This window comes from Hypanus sabinus, chromosome 6, assembly GCF_030144855.1.
Source record: "Hypanus sabinus isolate sHypSab1 chromosome 6, sHypSab1.hap1, whole genome shotgun sequence".
Taxonomy (NCBI): domain Eukaryota; kingdom Metazoa; phylum Chordata; class Chondrichthyes; order Myliobatiformes; family Dasyatidae; genus Hypanus; species Hypanus sabinus.
Window position 1 is genome coordinate 169,974,400 of NC_082711.1, and position 19,688 is coordinate 169,994,087.

General features: G+C 38.6%; 1 protein-coding gene across 10 annotated transcripts in view; it reads right to left on the reverse strand.

Annotated features, from left to right (window-relative positions):
- ksr1a (kinase suppressor of ras 1a) overlaps nt 1–18,017 on the reverse strand; it is a 179,203-nt gene extending 161,186 nt beyond the window's left edge. For 2 of the 10 annotated variants that reach the window (XM_059973487.1, XM_059973491.1), the window contains exon 1: nt 17,330–18,017. In XM_059973487.1, coding sequence (XP_059829470.1) covers nt 17,330–17,599 — 270 coding nt within the window. In that variant the 5' untranslated portion in view covers nt 17,600–18,017. Of the gene's footprint in view, nt 1–15,487; nt 15,571–15,911; nt 15,929–15,960; nt 16,102–16,123; nt 16,239–16,258; nt 16,375–16,412; nt 16,724–17,329 lie in introns of those variants that run through there. The other 8 variants (XM_059973490.1, XM_059973488.1, XM_059973492.1 and 5 more) reach the window with 7 other exon arrangements.
- Between the last annotated feature and the right edge of the window lie 1,671 nt (nt 18,018–19,688).

The following is a 19,688-nucleotide window of genomic DNA, read 5'->3' on the forward strand; positions in this document are numbered from 1 at the left end:
TTTTTCCTTCAATGGAAGAATATCATGTTACTCTGTATTCTTCCCAATATGCATCTTGGCAACAAGAGCCTTTAACAGTATGTGCAATCCCAGAGAATTGACCAGTCATTTTTTGATCCACATAGAGTAAAAACAGTTATTGTAGCTAGGCATCCAGGGAAAAAAAGTAGTTTGAAGAAAAGTCAAATCACATCATTAATGAGAAAACTTTCAGAAACCATTGCCATGGTCAATAATCAACTTATTTGGAACAGTAACTTATTTTAAATTCAATGTGTCTAACAAATCTGATTGAAGTTCTCTAATGAAATGACAGACTGATAATATTAATACAGCAGAGAATATATACAAGGTCTTTCCAAGTACAACAAAGCAAATACTGTGGAAGAGTGGTGATAGAATATATTTTCTTAACTGTAAAATATGCTGTGAAATCTCTCAAGGGCTCAATCGATATATTACTTTTCTTGTTACAAATAAGTGACCTGATTTAAGTTTGGGAAATACATTTTTTTAAGTTTTCATAATGATAGAAACTGACAGTGTTATAAATTCCAGGCAGCAAAGTGACCCAGGCAAAAAATTTTATGTAATCAAAATAGCCTTGAAAATGCTACGGCGGAGATTTAGCAAGGATTATGGCTTTTAATTGTGCACAAATGACCCATCCACCTACCCTGTCAATCACAATCTGCCTCACTGGCAGAAGACTGTGGCTCCCACATTGACCTCATTAGCCACGTCAGAATGCATAATATCCTAAATGGAAGTGTCCTCCTCATTCTAAAAGGATTGGCTATAGAGAAGAAGAATAGAGATTTGAGGAATTGGTATTTTGGTGGAAAGCATACTTGCACATTAAAACTTTGGAGCATAGTATCTGAAAGGATGGTGGCAGTCAATTCCATCAGAACTTTCAGAAGGCAGTTATATAGCTGAAAAAAGGCTTGTTTGCAAGGTTAAAGTACAAGAGCAAATTGCAAAGTTCTTCTACAGATTCAGTACTACCAGAACTCCTCAAAAGTATTCACTCCAAACTCAAACTCCCCAAGGGCGTCAATTATTTTACAAAAACCAACATATCATTAGTGGCGCGTGGCCAAGTGGTTAAGGCGTTGGACTAGCGATCTGAAGGTCGTGAGTTCAAGCCCCAGCCAAGGCAGCGTGTTGTGTCCTTGATGAAGGTGTTTAACCAAACATTGTTCCAGTCCACCCAGTTGAAAATGAGTACCAGCAAAATGCTGGGGGTAAACCTCACGATAGACTATCTGGGGGGGGGGGGGGGGGGGGGGAGTCTCGTACTCTCAGTCGTTTCACACCATGGAAACCAGCATGAGCACCAACCTGATGAGCCTATAAGGTTCAGGACAGACTTTAACTTTAACACATCATTACTTCTGCTGCCCTTATCCTACCCTATATCAAGGGTCAAATTTCACGCCACATGCAGGTGATAATAAACCTGATTCTGATTCACTCATTATACCTCATCTTATTGATCTTCAATTCGCTCTACCTGGGGCTCTTCTGGAATCCCTGCACTAAACCAATTCTATTCTAAGCTTTCTGTTTGATCCCCTCAGACCATCGCTTAAATCAAGATTTTAAGTCAGCCTTCCTAAACTTGTTTCATTTATCACCTATTTTTAAATTAAGTACTTTTCTAAAGCTAAGACAGACATATCAAAACAAGCAATTGTTGCTCAAAGGGGCCTCCTTGCCTCTAGGCCAAGGCATTACAACGTACTATAATTGCCCTCCCTTATCTTAAACCTTAACAGTGTGGATATACAAAGCAGACTCACAAAACACTGTTCATCGCTCCACACAAAAATAGAATCTCACTTCGTTTTGACACTGTCTTATTTTTAAGATGGTTTATTTTTAGCTTCTTCTATTTACATTTAATGCATTAATGGTTCAATGGATTACTGTATCCATCAATTTTTTAAACTGTCAGTCTTATATCCACAAAACACAGGAGAGTACACAAGCTACTTCCAACAGGATAATTTCAGCTAAATGAAAACCAACATCTGTTTATCCAATCACAAGGCACCACTTCACTCTCTGGCTTGTCCAAATATGTCAAACACAGATGAATGCCATAAGCCAAATAACCCATAGCAGGAGAACCTAATTACAGCCATAAAAATTAACTAATCTACAAACATTTAATAAAGTTTATGTAATAAGTTTCAGCAAAAAAAATTTTAGAACCAAACTGAAAATCTGTTAGTTTTCTCCAAACTAAACAATTGAGGGTATCTGCACTTCTCCAATTCTAGCCTCTTTGTCTTTCACAAATTTTATCTATCACTGGTACCTTTGCCATTAGCAGTCAAGGCCCAATAATTTGCAATTCCTTTGTCCAACATCTCTGCTTCCTTACTCCTCGAAGACACTCCTTAAAACCTGCCTCTTGCAAAATTTTTGGCTGTATGTCCTTACATGACTTGAAGTCAATTTTATGTTTGGTAATACTCCTGTGAATGAGATGTTAAAGAACCTATAAAGATGGAAGTTATTGTGTAATAAAAATAAAGAGCATTACACAGATTTTCAATGCCTAGAAATATGCAGCTCACCATCAAAATCATACTTGAATACAACTACAATAGGAAACAGATGGCATTTTTGGATTCGTGAGGTGATTTACTGCAATTTGAGTCAGTACAGTACTGGTTAAACCAGAAAGGATGTGAAATGGCATCACCTCACTTCTAAATCAGCTGAGTAATTTAAGAACAGTAATGGGGAACAAATTGACCTAAAGCATTTCAGTCCTTCAACAAGGTTAAGAAATACAATTATATGTGTCAATGTTTCCAAAAGATATTTCACAAAATCTACACCTGCACAGATCTCTTCAAGATCAATAATTATCATCTAAACTTTTCTACGTAATCGCCCACAAATGTTTCAATTCATAATTACAACCTTAGCTACTTGCAAATGGTTGGGGGAAGAAGAAACACGTGTACTGCTTCAGCAGCCCAGATCATTTTGAATCTGCCTTATGGCATTTTCTCATTATCTTTGGGAACTTTGTTTCTATACTTTCGTATCACCCTATCAAAGCAGAGGTACAAACTTGTTGCACATAATGTTGGAACACCATGTTTACAATTTACTCTCTAAACTTTCAGAGGTAACCAGGGAGTTAAAACAGTCCAAAATATACATGCTGCCACAAAAGACACTGCTGTGTGTTTGTTCTTGCAGAAACGTGGCTCCAGGACAACATCCTATGCACCAATCTTGTCATTCCACAGATTGTGCTAATATCATCTGGTGACTAAGTGCTATCATAACCATACGTGCTGTGTGTTTTATGTGACTGCATGCACTATTTTGCACCTTGGACCTGGAGGAACAATGTTTCATTTAACTGCATACATGTGTATGGTTGAATGACAATTGAACTAATTCCATTGAGGGTAAATGAAACAGAATATCCAGTTGAGCATTCAACAAAGAGGTGCATTTTGTCTGTTTCCAAGTTGAATCGTATTTAGTTCATAATTCTGAAATGACATGAAGCTACTCCTTTTCAATGAAATAATGGGTAGCCTGGGTCAGCTGAGGAGAATTTCATTTAACCATTGGGAATGTGCAGTCTGTCCACACTGAAGTTGCTCATTTCTAATTCACTCACGTGGTAGCGTGTGTGTGGAACGAGCTGCTGGCAGATGTGGTGGATGCAAGTGTGATTGCAAAATTTTAAATTTGGATAGGTACATGGATGGTAGATGGTCTAGGTGTGGGTCAATGGAATAAGTTTAACATGGACCAGATGGACAAAAGGGCCTATTTCTGTGGTGGTGTGCTCTATAATTAATTTTTTAGTTGTCCTGCAATTTCCCTACACCTATTAATATTTTACTACCTCTTAATTTGGGGCAAAGTTTGCTACATATTAGTATTTTGATGTTTAAAATCCTGCCACTGCTTGAAAGGAGTTTTTGTATATTTTCCCCATGACCACTTGAGATTCCTCCCACAGTCCAAAGATGTACCAGTTAGTAAGTCAATTGGTCATGGTGGATTGTCCTATGTTTCGGCTAGGAATAAAATTGGAGGATTGCAGGGCCTATTCTGTGTGGTATCTCAATAATTAATAAATAAATAACCAGCCACCAAAACCACCTATTTTCAGGCAGTTTATTAGCATTGAACCTGAAAAACAGCTCACATCCAAAATCTGATTTTACAGAATCCCTGGTTACATTCTCTGTTGCACCCATTTTGAATTATGTAAAGTCTATTTTCATTAGATCCTAAAGTCCATATGTACTAAAAGTTTGCTCTTCAACTTATCCATATCTCTATAAATACACCCTTTAATTTATAGAACCAAACACTGAAACAAACCCTTTGGCTCACAGAGTCTGTGCCAACTATATCTAAGCTCATATTGCAACATTCACAGAGAAATATGGATCTACAAAAGATAAGTTGTCTGTAAATTTTCATGTATTAGCATCTAAGCTTCTGCTTTGGGTGGAGAAAGAAAACACTTGCAAAGCAGAATTAGACATTTGAGTTTGTAACACCAATTTGAGATGGCAACACCATCCCTACTGTAAAGTATGGTGGAGGGAGCATCATGCTATGGGGTCACTTTTCAACAGCAGAGAATAGAAATCTGGTCAGTATTGATAAGAAGATGAATTCTGTTAAATACAGAGAGACCCTGAATAAAAACCTGCCAGCTTCTGCCAGAAAGCTTAAACTGGGGGCGGAAGTTCACCTTTTAGCAGGACAACAAACCAAAGCACACTGCCAGAACAACCATGGAGTGGCTTCAAATGAAGAAAACTGATGTCCTTGAGTGGCCCAGAGTCTTGACCTTAACCTGTTTGAACATCTCCGGCTGTCCACTGTTGCTCCCCATCTAACCTAGCACAGCTTGTGCAATTATGCAAGGAGCAATGGGCAAATCTTGCTCCATCGCACTGTGCAAAGCTAACAGAGACATATCCAAAGAGACAACTGGCTGTAATAGCTGTGAAGGTGGTTCAACTGAGCTTTTGAATTTTTAGTTTTTCATGCTTTACAATTTTCCGTTTTTTGAGCTCTAACGGTGGGGAAAAATAGCATGTGATCACAAATTAAAATGCTCGTTAAATTGATCAAACTCCCTGCTTGTAATACTCATTTATGTGAATAAACAGTTGAGGACTGAATATTTTTTCAAAGCACTGTAAATCAAAAGTTCACTGTTATTACAAATGTCAAAACCATAGAAAATTAAGCCTTCCCCAACAATACCAAGTCATGAAGTATATATACAAAGGAGAAATGCATACCCATCAGGAAATAAAAGCAAAACAGCTGGACCTCCTCCAATTACAGACACAGAAGATAGCCATGAAGGTTAAAGGACTTATGAACCTCTTAAGGGTGCTTGGGTTGGAAAATAACAATAGGAGAACAGGGACCAAGCCATGCCTGACACAGATAAAACAGCATGAAAGATTCTGCCAATTCTCTGCCAACGTGATCATGCACAAACACAAAGCTGGTTATCGTTACAGTGAACAAAAACATGCTGCTCTTTGTGAGCTGGCTGGGGTGTGAGATCAACTGTTCAACAGGGCTCATCAAATTCAACAAACTTCTATTGTATTCCAATTCACTCACCCAGTACTCCTGTTCAAGGACAGCTAACAATCATTTATTTTAACACCTTGAGAAAAAGAATACTGGAATACCAGCCTCAAGTGCATTGTCACTTAATAACAATCTCAAGATGTGAAGTATTTCAAACTGTGCTCTCTCTCTCAAAGATCCCAGGTGAAAATGAATCAAAAGGATAAATGGATGCTTTGACAGGCTACATAAGCAACAGCCTTCCACCTCCAAAAAAATGGAGCTGCAAAATTAATGTCATGACATGTAACAGTGAAGATTCTATGCAAAATATGATTGCATAATTAATACAAGAAAAACAGAAAATGATGGAAACACCCAGCATATTAAACAGCATCTGTATAAAGTGAAGCAGAGTTAATGTTTCTGATCCAAGCTCCTTTTGTCAGTACTGGAGAAAGGAAAACAAGTTAGTTTTAATATGCAAAGAGGATGGGTTGAAATAGACAAAGGGAATCTCTCTGATGAAGTGAAACCAAGCATCCACGAGGATAAGTTGTAGAAATCATCTGGTTGATAGACTAAAGGGGAAATCTGAATCATGGAATAATACAGCACAGAAACAGGCCCTTTGTCCCAACTGATTCATACAGCATCCTCCTTGCTAGACCCAATAGCTAGCGTTTGGCTCATGTACTTATCCAAATACCTCTTAAATGTTGCAACTGTACCCACCTCAACCACTTCCTCAGGCAGTGCATCCCAGGTAATCACTATTCGGTGTACTGAAGTTGCCTTTTAAAGGGGCTGCATGTGTGTATGTATAAGGCTATGAAGCAAAGATAGCTGAGTGAAAATAAAAATGTAAATGTTGTAAAATAAAGGTTGTGTGGCATGCCCAGCTGTTCAGATTTTGCTGATGAAAGAAAAACTGAGCCAATATCACTGATGAATGACCTACCGCAGAAACGGCCTGTTGCGATAGAAACAGAAAGCAGGTTATCTGAAGTTACAGAAGCCCATATCGAGTCTAAAATGCTGCAACATGCCCTCATGGCCTGCAATATTTGATCCCCTCAGCCAAGTTGCTAATACAGATCATGAATAGCTAAATCAAAGTACCAGTCACTGTGTTACCCATCTACTCAGGGAGAGAAAACTTCATTTATTCCAACTCTTTGCTGTTTCTGTGTTAACCAATCCTCAAATAATTCCTGTAAATTACACCCAAATTCATGTCCACCAACCTCCTGTGTGGAATCTTATTCAAAATCTAATTGTACCAAATACTGATCCTTCTTAGCTATTCTATTATTCCTATCTTTAATGAAATTCAGTGGATTAAGTAAACCTGATTTCCCTTCCAGAAGTCCATGGCAACTCTGCTTGAACTTATTCTTTTGCTAAGGGTTCTGTTATTATATCATAGATTCATCAAGCTCCCTGCCAATGATGTTTGGCTAACAAGTCAACAATTTCTCTCTCACTCCCTTTTCAAACAGTAGAATCACACTTGCTAACCTCAAATCTTCAGGAACCATCTCAGAATCTATAAAATGCAGTGAGATAACAGCCAATGCATCCACCATTTTTACACAAATCTGGAATGTAGGCCACTGAGTGTGGGACTTCTCGGCTCTCAACCTCACCAACTTAACTACTACTATTTTTGTTTAATATTTCTACCATTTCTTTATTCCCTATTATAAATTTTCTTGTCTCTGTTTACAGGTGATCCATATTTGTCCTTGCTATTCTCTTCCTTGTTATATATCTATAGAAACACCTGCCATCTAATCTTAAATTCCATAGGAGTTAATTCCCATACAAGAGGGCGTACAGGAGCGAGATATGCCAACTAGTGGAGTGGTGTCGCAGCAACAACCTGACACTCAATGTTAGTAAGATGAAAGAGTTGATTGTGGACTTCCAGAAGGGTAAGATGAAGGAACACATACCAATCCTCATAGAGGGATCAGAAGTGGAGATAGTGAGCAGTTTCATGTTCCTGGGTGTCTAGATCTCTGAGGATTTAACCTGGTCCCAACATATCCAAACAACACACACAAAATGCTGGTGGAACTCAGCAGGCCAGGCAGCATCTATAGGAAGAAGCGCTGTCGACGTTTCGGGCCGAGACCCTTCGTCAGCACTAACTGAAAGAAACAATAGTAAGAGATTTGAAAGTAGGAGGGGGAGGGGGAAATCCAAAATGTTAGGAGAAGACAGGAGGGGGTGGGGTGAAGCTGAGAGCTGGAAAGGTGATTGGCAAAAGGGATACAGAGCTGGAGAAGGGAAAGGATCATGGGACGGGAGGCCTAGGGGGGAAAGAAAGAGGGAGGGGAGCACCAGAGGGAGATGGAGAACAGGCAAAGAGTGATGGGCAGAGAGAGAAAAAAAGGAGGGTGGAATAAATAAATCAGGGATAGGGTAAGAAGGGGAGGAGGGGCATTAACAGAAGTTAGAGAAATCAATGTTCATGCTATCAGGTTGGGGCTACCCAGACGGAATATAAGGTGTTGTTCCTCCAACCTGAGTGTGGCTTCATCTTGACAGTAGAGGAGGGCATGGATAGACATTATCAGAATGGCAATGGGATGTGGAATTAAAATGTGTGGCCACTGGGAGATCGCTTTCTCTGGCAGACAGAGCATAGGTGTTCAGCGAAACTGTCTCCCAGTCTGCGTCGGGTCTCACCAATATATAAAAGGCCACAGCGGGAGCACTGGACACAGTATACCACACCAGCCGACTCAAGAAGGCCAGACAATGGCTATACTTCATTGGGAGTCTTTGGTATGTCAACAAATACATTCAAAAACTTCTATAGATGTATCGTGGAGAGCATTCTGACAGGCTGCATTACTGTCTGGTATGGGATGGCTACTGCACAGGACCAAAAGAAGCTGCAGAGGGTTGTAAATTTAATTGGATCCATTTTGGGTACTAGCCTACAAAACACCCAGGACATCTTCAAGGAATGGTGTCTCAGAAAGGCAGCGTCCATTATTAAGGACCTCTGGCACCCAGGGCACCCATGCCCTTTTCTCACTATTACCATTAGATAGAAGGTACAGAAGCCTGAAGGCACACACTCAGCGATTCAGGAACAGCCTCTGCCATCCAATTCCTAAATGGACATTGAACCCTTGAACAGTACGTCACTTTTTTAATACATATTATTTCTGGATTTTGCATGATTTTTAACCTATTCAATATATATGTATACTGTAATTTATTTATTATTTAAATTTTTTCTTCTATATTACGTATTGCATTGAACTGCTGCTGCTAAGTTAACAAATTTCACGACACATCCAGTGATAATAAACCTGATTCTGATTCTGATATTCTACCTTCCCTCTTTCAAATGTTTGGTTTTCTTTGGCTAGTTCATAAATGCTCTCAACCCTCAGGCCAACTGTTACTTTTGTTGAAGAAAGTTACTTCAGTCTTATTGCAGGTCACTACTATAGAATTACCTCAAAGCTCTTCATCTGCACTGAATTATTAAGAAAGCAGTGACCAGTTATGCAATAAATACATGGTGTGCTAAAAGACCACATATTAAATTAAACAAAATAAATCTTGCATCCTAAAGATTTAGGGCTAGAAATTGTGAAAAGGGACCTCTTTTTATCATATAATGCATTTCATGTTGTAAAATATCTGTCACTTCACTGAACATACTAAACCACAAGAATTCCAAATAACAGAGCCCATGGAAGTAAAGATATGGCCAGAGATTGGGGATATTGCACACGTACATAAACCTCAAAGTATTAAAGGGATGGAGGTTACAAAGAAATCGAATAGCAGGATCATGGAAATATTTGAAGCAAATACAGAACTGTGTTTTTAAAAGACCAAAATATTGTCAGGGTAAATAGGTCAACAGATTCAGGAGTGATAGACAAAAGGGACATGGTGGCAGTCAGTTCAAGATTGTTTGATACCATTTCCAGTACATGTATAAAGGAGAACAAAATAATTGTTAATCCAGATCCAGTGTAGCATAGAACACAGTAAGATTTAAAAAACGCAGAAATATAAATATACAAGATAGCTTATATACAGAAATTGAAAATGGGAACAAATTTTGGATGACCATGAACAGAGATCACGAAGCTGCAGATTAGAATTCCTGAGGTACTGAGTGGAGGGCAGCATTGAACAAGGATGCCAAGCAGTGGTAAGAATGCATAATCTAGAGATCGTAGGGTCAAACATGGTATCCAACACAACACAATTCAGTTTCTGAAGGCACATGGGTAAAATAAATTGAACATTGTGAATATGTTGAAATTCTTTACAGATTACATTGTTCCACAGAGCAGAAAACTGAAGAGAAGCACTGTTTCTCTATATTTCTAAAAACATTAAATACCATTGTAATTTCAACTTTTTTTTAAACTGTGAACAACATGACTCCAGGCTATTTAACAAGTTTACACTATTAAATGCAGATTATTAAATCTGGGCTTATTAAAAGTTGTCTAGACCATTTAAACTGTCTAAAATACTTTGACAGTCACTTATTTTACAGTTGCAAAACACAAGCATGACAAAAGTCAGCTTTAGATCATTACAAACTGATAAGGTAGGAGAGGATGGGAAAGAAACCATAAAAGTTTTAACACTAGATCTCAAGACGTGAATGACAGGTTCATCAAAAATATTACACATAGTCTCATGGTCAGAATCAAATGCACCAATGATAAGATACTGAAGAACCATGAGACTTCCATTCAATAAAAATATCAAAGCTGATATGCTGACTCAGATTTTATACAAAGATTATATCCAATATATTTTCATTCCATTGTTTTCATCAAAGTGAATAACATCTTGTTCTCAAGTCAATGACCATGCAAAATTTTAAATCTCTACACGTCATGAACTGTACAGTTTGTGTACAAATCACTTCATTAAATTTAAGATTCAAAACACATCTAAGATTGGATAACCTTTAGAGAAAGCACAGATGCAAAAAAGTTTCTTCAACATTTGTTCAGCACATTCTAAACTAATGAGGCACGTGGAGGAAAGAGAAACTCTTTCAAAATCTTACAGGAATTTAGGAAAGAAAAACTGACAGCATACAAAAGATCTGCTTGCTTTGGTACTGAATACATAATCTGTCTCCTATGATAAATGAATATCAGAAAATGATTACTGATAAATATTTCACCATTTTCCAGGCAATTCTACCTTTGTATTCTCTTGCCAAATCAAGGCTCAAGATGATCTGGCTGTTTTCACCCAATTTAGGTCATTTTTTCTGGAAGGTTTGCTCTGTGTGGAAATAATCCTCACAAACCAAAAAAACACTGTAAGTTAATCAAACTACAAAAGTAGTGTTTGCTTCCAGTTTTATACTTTGGCATTACATTACCCCACAACCAGAACTGCAATCCAAATGGTGACTTTTTTTAAAAACACTAAATAAATAGAGGGCTGATATTTATGTCATCATAGAAATACCATGGTTAACATTTCAAATTTAACACAAATAAATGCAAGAACTAAAAAGTAGGATATAAACTAAGTCAACATAGGTTGAGTGTACTAGGCCTTTTCTCCTTGGAGCAACGGAGGATGAGAGGTGACCCGATAGAGGTGTATAAGATGTTAAGGGGCATTGATCACGTGGATAGCCAGAGGCTTTTTTCCAGGACTGAAATGGCTAACACAAGGGGATATAGTTTTAAAGAGCTTGGAAATGGGTTCCAAGGGGATGTCAGGGATAACTTTTTCACACAGAGAGTGGTGGATGTGTGGAATGCACTACCAGTGGCAGTGGTGGATCTGATACAATAGGGTCTTTTAAGATCCTCTTAGATAGGTAAATGAAGCTATTAAATTAGAGGGCTATGCGCTAGGGAAATTCTAGACAGTCTCTTGAGTAGGTTACATGACTTAACATTGTGGGCTCAAGGGCCTGTAATGTGCTGTAAATTTCTATGTTCTATGACATGAAAAACAAGTAGCAATGAAATGCTTAACAACCACAAACAGCTAAAAACAATTATGTTGACCATATAATATAAAAAAAGTATTTCTTTTTTATTTATCTAGATACAGCTTGGTAATAGCCCATTCTGACACAACAAGCCCACGCCACCCAATTACACCCATGACCAATTGACAATACTGCTTTGAAATGTGGGAGGTAACCGGAGCACCCAAAGAGAACTCATACCGTCAGAGAGATGTATAAATTCCTTACAGACAGTGGCAGGAATCAAACCCGGGCTGCTGGCTCTGTAATAGCATTACTCTAACCACTACTCAACTGTGCCACCTCAAGTATTCAGGAAATAATGGGCATCTTTGGCACCATTACATGATCACATAATGCCACCTGCAAATTATAACCATTATTCATTTTTGACCAAAGTGCATAAAACAATTCAATTAACACATGGAGCTTTCAGATTATCTTTCAAAAGAAAATTTATTCTGCACAAATTCAAAATGTGGACAATTCAAAGTTCAAAGTAAATTATTATTCCTTCAAACCCTGTAAGTGTTACTCGTTGAGCACTGAACAGCTTCAAGTTGAACAACTAAAAAAGGAGAAATGCATGATTTTAAATGCCAAATCTAGCAAGAAAGAAATGTAAATACAACAATTTGTCATCCAGATATGTCACAATTGCACTATACTAGTGCAAGGGGACACATGCCACAGGGAGATAAGCTGAAACACCCAGAGGTCAAGGAAAAGCAATGTGGCACTGTATTTGCATCACATCTTTTCTTTACAGTAAACAGATCTCCCAGCAACAGTCATCCTAATTTATTCTGTATTAGAATACATCTACACAGAATACAAGTCAACATTAGCAATTTTATTTACTCTGACGGGAACGGTATTTAATCAAATGCCTAGCTAATCAGTCCTATTGAATGTAGTCATTGATTCTACCTCACTGCAACACAAAAATCAACTTCCCTTAAAAAAATTTACCTAACTGATTCAAACAAAGTTAGAAAATACTAGAAGAAACAGATTAGAAAATATATAGGCTTCATTTTATTCAATAATCACTATCATTAAATAAATATTTACATAGTACTTAAGGATGTTGAAGTAAAATACATAATTCAGCAGCCAAACAAACAATGCAGGTTATACTTCGGCTCTGATGAAAGAGCATAGACTTGAAATGTTAACTGTTGCTCACCAAAAATACTTCCTGATCTTCAGCATTGATCAGACTTTGGTTTAACGTTTTGTGCCCAACTTAAACGCTTATGGTAGACGCTGAAGAATATCAAGAAAATAAACAAAGTACAGGGTAGAGTTTTGTAAATTTGGGTAATCCTGGGTCTCAGGTTCCATTTCAAAAGAACACTGTTAACCTGGACAGCTACAGGTCAGTAATAATAACAGGGAATGAATGACTTCAGAAGGGATAATCATGCTGTTGAAGTCCTGTTTCTGTGCAGTACTGTTATATGTTCATAAAAAACACACACACACATATAATGCCATAGACAAGGCATGACAAGGTACAATTTTGAAATTACCAAGGAGTATAAAAGTAGCATGGGATTAAGTAAGGTGAAGGGGTGGGGTGGCAGTCAGCCAGAAATAATTAAAAATTAGTTCAGAGAGATATAACAAGCAGCATTTGGAAATGGACCCAAGCTTTCATTAACTGCTGAAATAAGTGACAGCATGCTATTGAAGAGGCGGCACGGGTTGTTTAGAAAAATAATGGATTAGATGTTCAAGTAATTCACAGCTCAGGCATTAAAAGATGAAAATGAGTGGAGTGTACTTCAGAATGAGTGTTAAGAATGCAGAACTAAACAAAGGCAAAGCAAGAAATTGTCCATACATGAATAAGTTAGTGATTTCTCCACCTTGTGTGCAATGGTGCTGCCTGAAATTGTGTAACAGACCAAACAGATGGTTGCCTCCAAAAAGTTCAATCAAAAAAACAAATTTCTTGTCCTAAAGCAATACTGAAATACTAAAAATTCTGGAAAATATTTAGTAAATTAGGTAATCTGTGCAGAGTGAACTTTCATCTTGACACATCCTGTCACATGATATCAAAATTCAAGGCTATCCACTTCTAAAGGACTAAGTTTGATTCTACAAGTGGACCAATATAACAATATTTTTGTAAAATTTGTCCAGGGATCACATCAAGTTTCTGACAGCCTCATCTCTTTAACCCTTGAAGATATTCATTCACCTCAGACTTCGGCCTCCAAAGCATCTTTAGCTATAGCCATGTCACCACCAAAAAATAACATTGTTTAGAGATTCAGAGGAGACCACTCAGACCCTCATGCCTGCTCTTCTATTCACAATTACCTGTCTCAGATACACAGGTACAGAGGAACACCCCCAACCCTGAGTTCAACAAGTTTACCTCTGGGAATCAAGGTGTGCTAACACTGGAATCTTTCCCTGCCCATTCATTTTAATATATTTTCAGTCATTTGTATTGTACAATCTCTACCCACTTTCAATACGACAAGAAAACATAGATTGTTCTACCTTGGGAGCCACATCTTAACAAATATAGATATCAATAATGAAATTTATTGAGACCTTAGCACGCCAGGAAAATAGTATTTGAAGACCAAGACCTCAAACCAGGCCTCGTTCCCCTCCTGTATGCTTATGAAATATAAACTATCTCAAAGCACTACTTAAAGACCACATTAGTGACATATAAAGTAAGATAATGTAGCCAAATTTGCAAATGAACCAAACATGAGGAATGAACAGTTTGTGGAAAAAGTGGCCAAAAAAGTAGAAATTTAAGTCATAATATTGGGAAATGAATGAACAGATTACTTAAGTAAGGACTGCAGAAAGCTGCAGCACAAAGGAACATAAAGGCTCCTTCTCATGAAACACAAAGCTAGCATACAGGTGCAATGAGCAATCAGGAAACACTCTCAAGGGGTTACAAGCCCAAACAATTGTTTGCTCCAGAAGTTTCTGACGCCAAATCCATGAAGCTATTCCAAATTGGGAAAAAAAACAGACTTTCAATCTGTGAGGGAATTGCAGGTGATGGTGATCGAGTGGGGTCATGAACTTGAGAAAAGTTGTATCTTACTTAATGGAGAAGCAGGTTCAAGGGACAAAATAGCCAACCTCCTGCAGTGGTGGCATGTAGTTACATTTCTATTTCTTATTTTCAGAAGACTACCACCACCATTGCTGCAGAAATCTCTGGATGATTGTATGAAATCAGCTCTAACGCTCAGGCCACATTACTCTCATGCCCAAAACCAAACTCCCAGAAGAAACATCAAGACAGACTATTAGCAGGTGGACAAAGGAAACAATTCAATCACCTTCTCAACTCCCGGAGAAAAGGGATTCATGGAATCTCAGTTCCAGCCAACACAAAATGGAGGAACAGCATTCAGATCCTCCAGTCCATTTGTCAGAAACATAAAAGATTCAAAGTACCTGCCAGAGGAAGTATGCCACCTCCCAAACTACTATCGACAGGCTTTAAAAAGTGACTTCTGTCCCATCAATGACACTAACTGTGGGGTACCACACTGGATTCTGATGTGGCTGAAGAAGTCAAAGAACTGGGGTAGAAGGAAGTCATCCTCAATCCCAAGAGCACGGAAGAGGAAATGATTAAAAATAAATTCTGGTGGGTAATTAGTATGAACGTTTACTGTAAATGTCACAGCTCAAAGCTGGTCTTCTCAGCCTCTGCTCCAGAATTTACTTCACTAATATGAATACAATCAGGGCTAAATCTACACTTATAAAGTTTTAGTACTTTGAGCGAGAATTGTCCTCCACAACACGTGAACCAACAGGATACAACTAAGTTAACTTAAAGATACAGGAATTCCCACCCAGCACATGCAGTCACACTCTTCAATCACCAACCTGTTTTATCAACAAACCCAGGGTTACTTTGAGAAAATAGATCAGAATGCTTATTCACGTCAACTCCCCGTTTTTCGGCCATATTATAAAGTGCCACACGCTTTGCTAGTATTGAATCAGCCTTCTTACCTTTGTGCGGCGGAGTATTTATGTTCACTAAACGAGGAGGAGTTGTGATCTATTTTTGGGAACAGCCGCAGCACTACACGCAACGCACCACAACTGAGACCAATATTACTTCATGGCTCAATAATCCAGAAAGGACTTTCGTTCTGTTACCACCCAACATCCACAAAGCAGATCGCACCAAAGAAAACTTCCATTACTTAATGACGTTAATCTTGATTATCGTTTACAGGTTTACATTTTTAAAAGTCACATAAATCGATACATTTACATTAGTTATCCTGCTGAGGACACTGACCGTGGCTCTTAAAACATAAAAAAAATTTCCTTTCAAGCGAATTGCTTACAAAGGGCAATCGAGTCCTCCTGCAATGGAGCGACGCCTCATTTTCTGTTGAAGTGGGTTATGCTGATCTCATCTGTGTGGACGCGTTTGTCTGGTACAACACAGGCCCGTCGCTTGCACGGAGACCGGAGAAGAAGGGGAAACAGCCTTCAAAATGCACTTACATGAAAACAATCAACCGTGATCCTAATGAGCCGGGAGAAACTGCGATTCCTCCCCCTTTTCAAAAACTGACGACATGACTAATGCCTGTCTGAACATGCTTAAACATTTCCAAGCGAGTTGTGACAGCGGCTTACCAAGATCAAACAAAAATGCTGACACCCGTAATAGAACAGCGCCAAAAAAAATTAAGCCATCTCTGTGAAAGTTCTGCGAATCCCTACGATTAGGTACAAAGCAGTAAGTCTCTTCGGCCGCAATGCAGCCTGAAAAAAAAGTGTATCTGCTTACCAACATGTGTTGCTTTGCGATTAAGGGTTAACGCCAGCTGTTGGTCCTAGTTAAACCCACAGCCAAGACAAGAAATAATAATTTAATGCCTAACCGTGAGTAAACTTTAAATTATGCCACACGTAATATTTGAAGATTAGAAACACCCTTCACTACAGTTTTATTTCGTACTCAGTACAGCTGGGCTGACACTGAAATAATGCTTCGATTTTACTAGGCACAGGACGAAATAAAAAAGTGCGTAATTTCAACCTTGTAATAATTTACAGCGTTGCTGCAATTTATATGCATATTAGCTCTGAGCAAAAGCAATTGGTTGAGGTCAGACAAGAGACAGCTATATGTTGTGTGCTCAAAAACGCAGACAGCAGTGTGCTTGGGAGACTGCATGGCAAGAGCAGGTGCAAAATTTATGGATTATCACTTGAATCGGAAAATCGTGTATAAATACCCAAGTTCATTAGGAAAAAAAGACCCGGTTAGCTGGCTCATATTTCCGTGTTTGGTATCTACGTTTCGTAAATTTTAAAGGAGGGAGTCTAGTCAGGTGGGACTCTTCCCCACAACCCCCTCCCCTCCATCCCAAATGCTTTTCTAAGCACATTAGGAAAACAGACAGGGCTTTTTTTTACATCTAAAAGCTGCTCCTGATCTACCTTGACTTAAAAATGCAGGAGGGGTTGTGAGGGCTCTGCAGAGTGAGGGCATTGCCCCCTTCTCGTTTGATCCCTAAAGGCACTGGCTGGATTTGGAAGGAACCCCGTGGTGGAGATTGCAGATGGGTGACCAGGACCACCCAGCATCTCCCAATGCACTGTGACCGACCGACCCACCCACCCACCCACATTTGGGATCAGGACTGACACTGGTCAGCACAGCCGGGTCTGGCTACCAAAGCAAAAGAGGCACCATGTTACCTCCACCATGCGAATCTCCTGTTGCGTCAGATCGTTGGACGCAGCGCATTTGGTCCTGAGCCCTTCCAGACTGGAGATGCTGATGTCGATCATGTCCTGGTTGAGCTCGCACTGCTGCATGGCTTTGCCTAAACTCAGCTCCCCTTCCTCTTCTTCCTCCTCGTCCTCCTCCTCCTCCTCTTCTTCTTCCCCTTCCTCTTCAGCAACTGAAGCCTTCTTTATTTTACCACTGGGCTTGGGTTGTTGACCCTTGTTGTTCTCTTCAGCCATTCCTAAACATTCGGCCTGCTTTTACAATGCAATTCAACCTCCCTCTTAAACAAAACTGCAAAATAAGTTTTCTTCACGCGGGAAAATTAATATAGTTTTCTTTTTTCAAAAAATGCAAATACAAAAATAGGGCAGCGCAAGTGCGTTCATTTGCAAATCCCTCCTTCAGGAGCACATCCGAAGCTCGACACAGCGGACCGGCTCCTTTTTCCTTCTGCTTCTTCTTCTTTTCCCTTCAGTGGATGGGGGAGGGGAGGAGAGGCCCAGCGGTTGCTAGGGTCACGCGCGGCGCTTTCTGGGACTTGTAGTCGTGTCGCTCTTCGGGCAGGGCGGCGGGAGAGCCAAACTACAACTCCCACAAGGCGTCGCTCGCCCTCCTGCCTCCCGGGCCCGCAACCTGGCCCAATTAGGCACTTTGGTCCCTGCCTTCGCAGATTCGTTACATGTTACTGGGGCTTCCTTGGAAACTCCCCTGCTTTTGTTCTTTTGTATAATGTACTTTTTTAAAAAAGCAAAAAAAATTACTGCCTTTACCGAATAAAACTACAAAACAAATGCAATGAAAACAATAACTAGCAGGTTATCTGATGATGTCATTTTACTGGTTGCAGGACCTTGCTGTGCACAAATTGGTTGCCATCTGTTTGACTGCAGCTTAAATAAAGCTCCTCGCCTGGTTGCCACATCTTTTGGGAGCCTGACAGGATGGATAGGGATAGATTTGCTGGCTGCAGGCTTCTTCCGCTAGGTGGGAGCCTAGCAGATTGGCACACCTTCCTCTAGACTCCATTGGGAAGGTGGTTATCATAAAATGAAACCTATTGTAAGTGAGCCAGGGGAGAAACAGTACGAATGTATAGGCATGTATACAGAGAAATAAGTAGAGGAAACGGGATTGATGCAGTTCTGGTTTTGACCCAAATGGATTGAATGCTTCCTTTAAACAAAAAAAGAAATATATGAACTTGAAAATTAAATTTTGTTTTATTTTTAAAAGCTAAGTTATAAAGTCTATGAATATCTAAGGAACTAAAAAATATTTTTTTAATATGTCCCATATGATCAGTATTCTTTGTTGACTGCAACTCATTGGTCATAGAAACTCAAAAAGCAAGGTTTCCAAAAGGTAGCTGTAAAAACATATAGGTCATTTGTTGCTACTGTAATGCAAAACAAGAATAATTTCAGATACGACAATTTTTATTCATGTTACTGCACTAAAGAAGTCCAAATCATTGCATTAATAATTCATCCATTATAATTATTTTGATATAATACAATGTGGCATATTTCCCTAAAAATTGGGCTTCCTTTTGTACATAGAATTAAAACAGGATAACAATATTTTCAGCTTCTGCTCAATTTTGTCTTTAAGTTATCTAAATGTTCACTTATTCAATTATATAATTTTCCCTCAAACAGCAATCTAAACAAATCTTCAGTGTTCACGATCATTAAGTTACTAAAATTTAAGTTTACATTTACTTTTCGTTCTAGATCCTTCAATCACGAGAAGTAGACTTCTATTTTGAGATATTATTTCATAATTTTAAACACCACTATCAAATCATGCTATAATCTTTTCCACTCGAACAAAAAAAGACCTAATTTTTGTTGTTCTTTTATTAGCCTGTAATACCAGTGAATCTCCTCTTTCATTATCTCAATTTTTCTTCCCACGCATTATTCCACCCAATGGTTGAAATAAAACATAACGTGTTATATAGTTTCACCTCCTTAGCTTCTATTTTTTATGCCTCTTACCATAAAACCATTATGCCAATAGCTTTTAGAGTCATGAATAGCTCAAAATAATGCAATCAAAGTGTCAGCAATTTATTGTCTGATAAATCTGTAACAGGTATTCAAGTATGTTTTGAGAATTTTAATCAGTCATAGAAAAACTGAAGTGAGAGATTTATTCAAAATTGTGTTTGATTTTAATATGTAATGTTGCATATTTTAATATATTTATCACAATGGTTTACCTTTTAATTTCCTTTTCTGAACACATTGACTCAATGCTATTATGATTACATGTATGAATCAATGCCTCAATTCAGGACCTTTTGAGTGTTTTTTTTTCTTT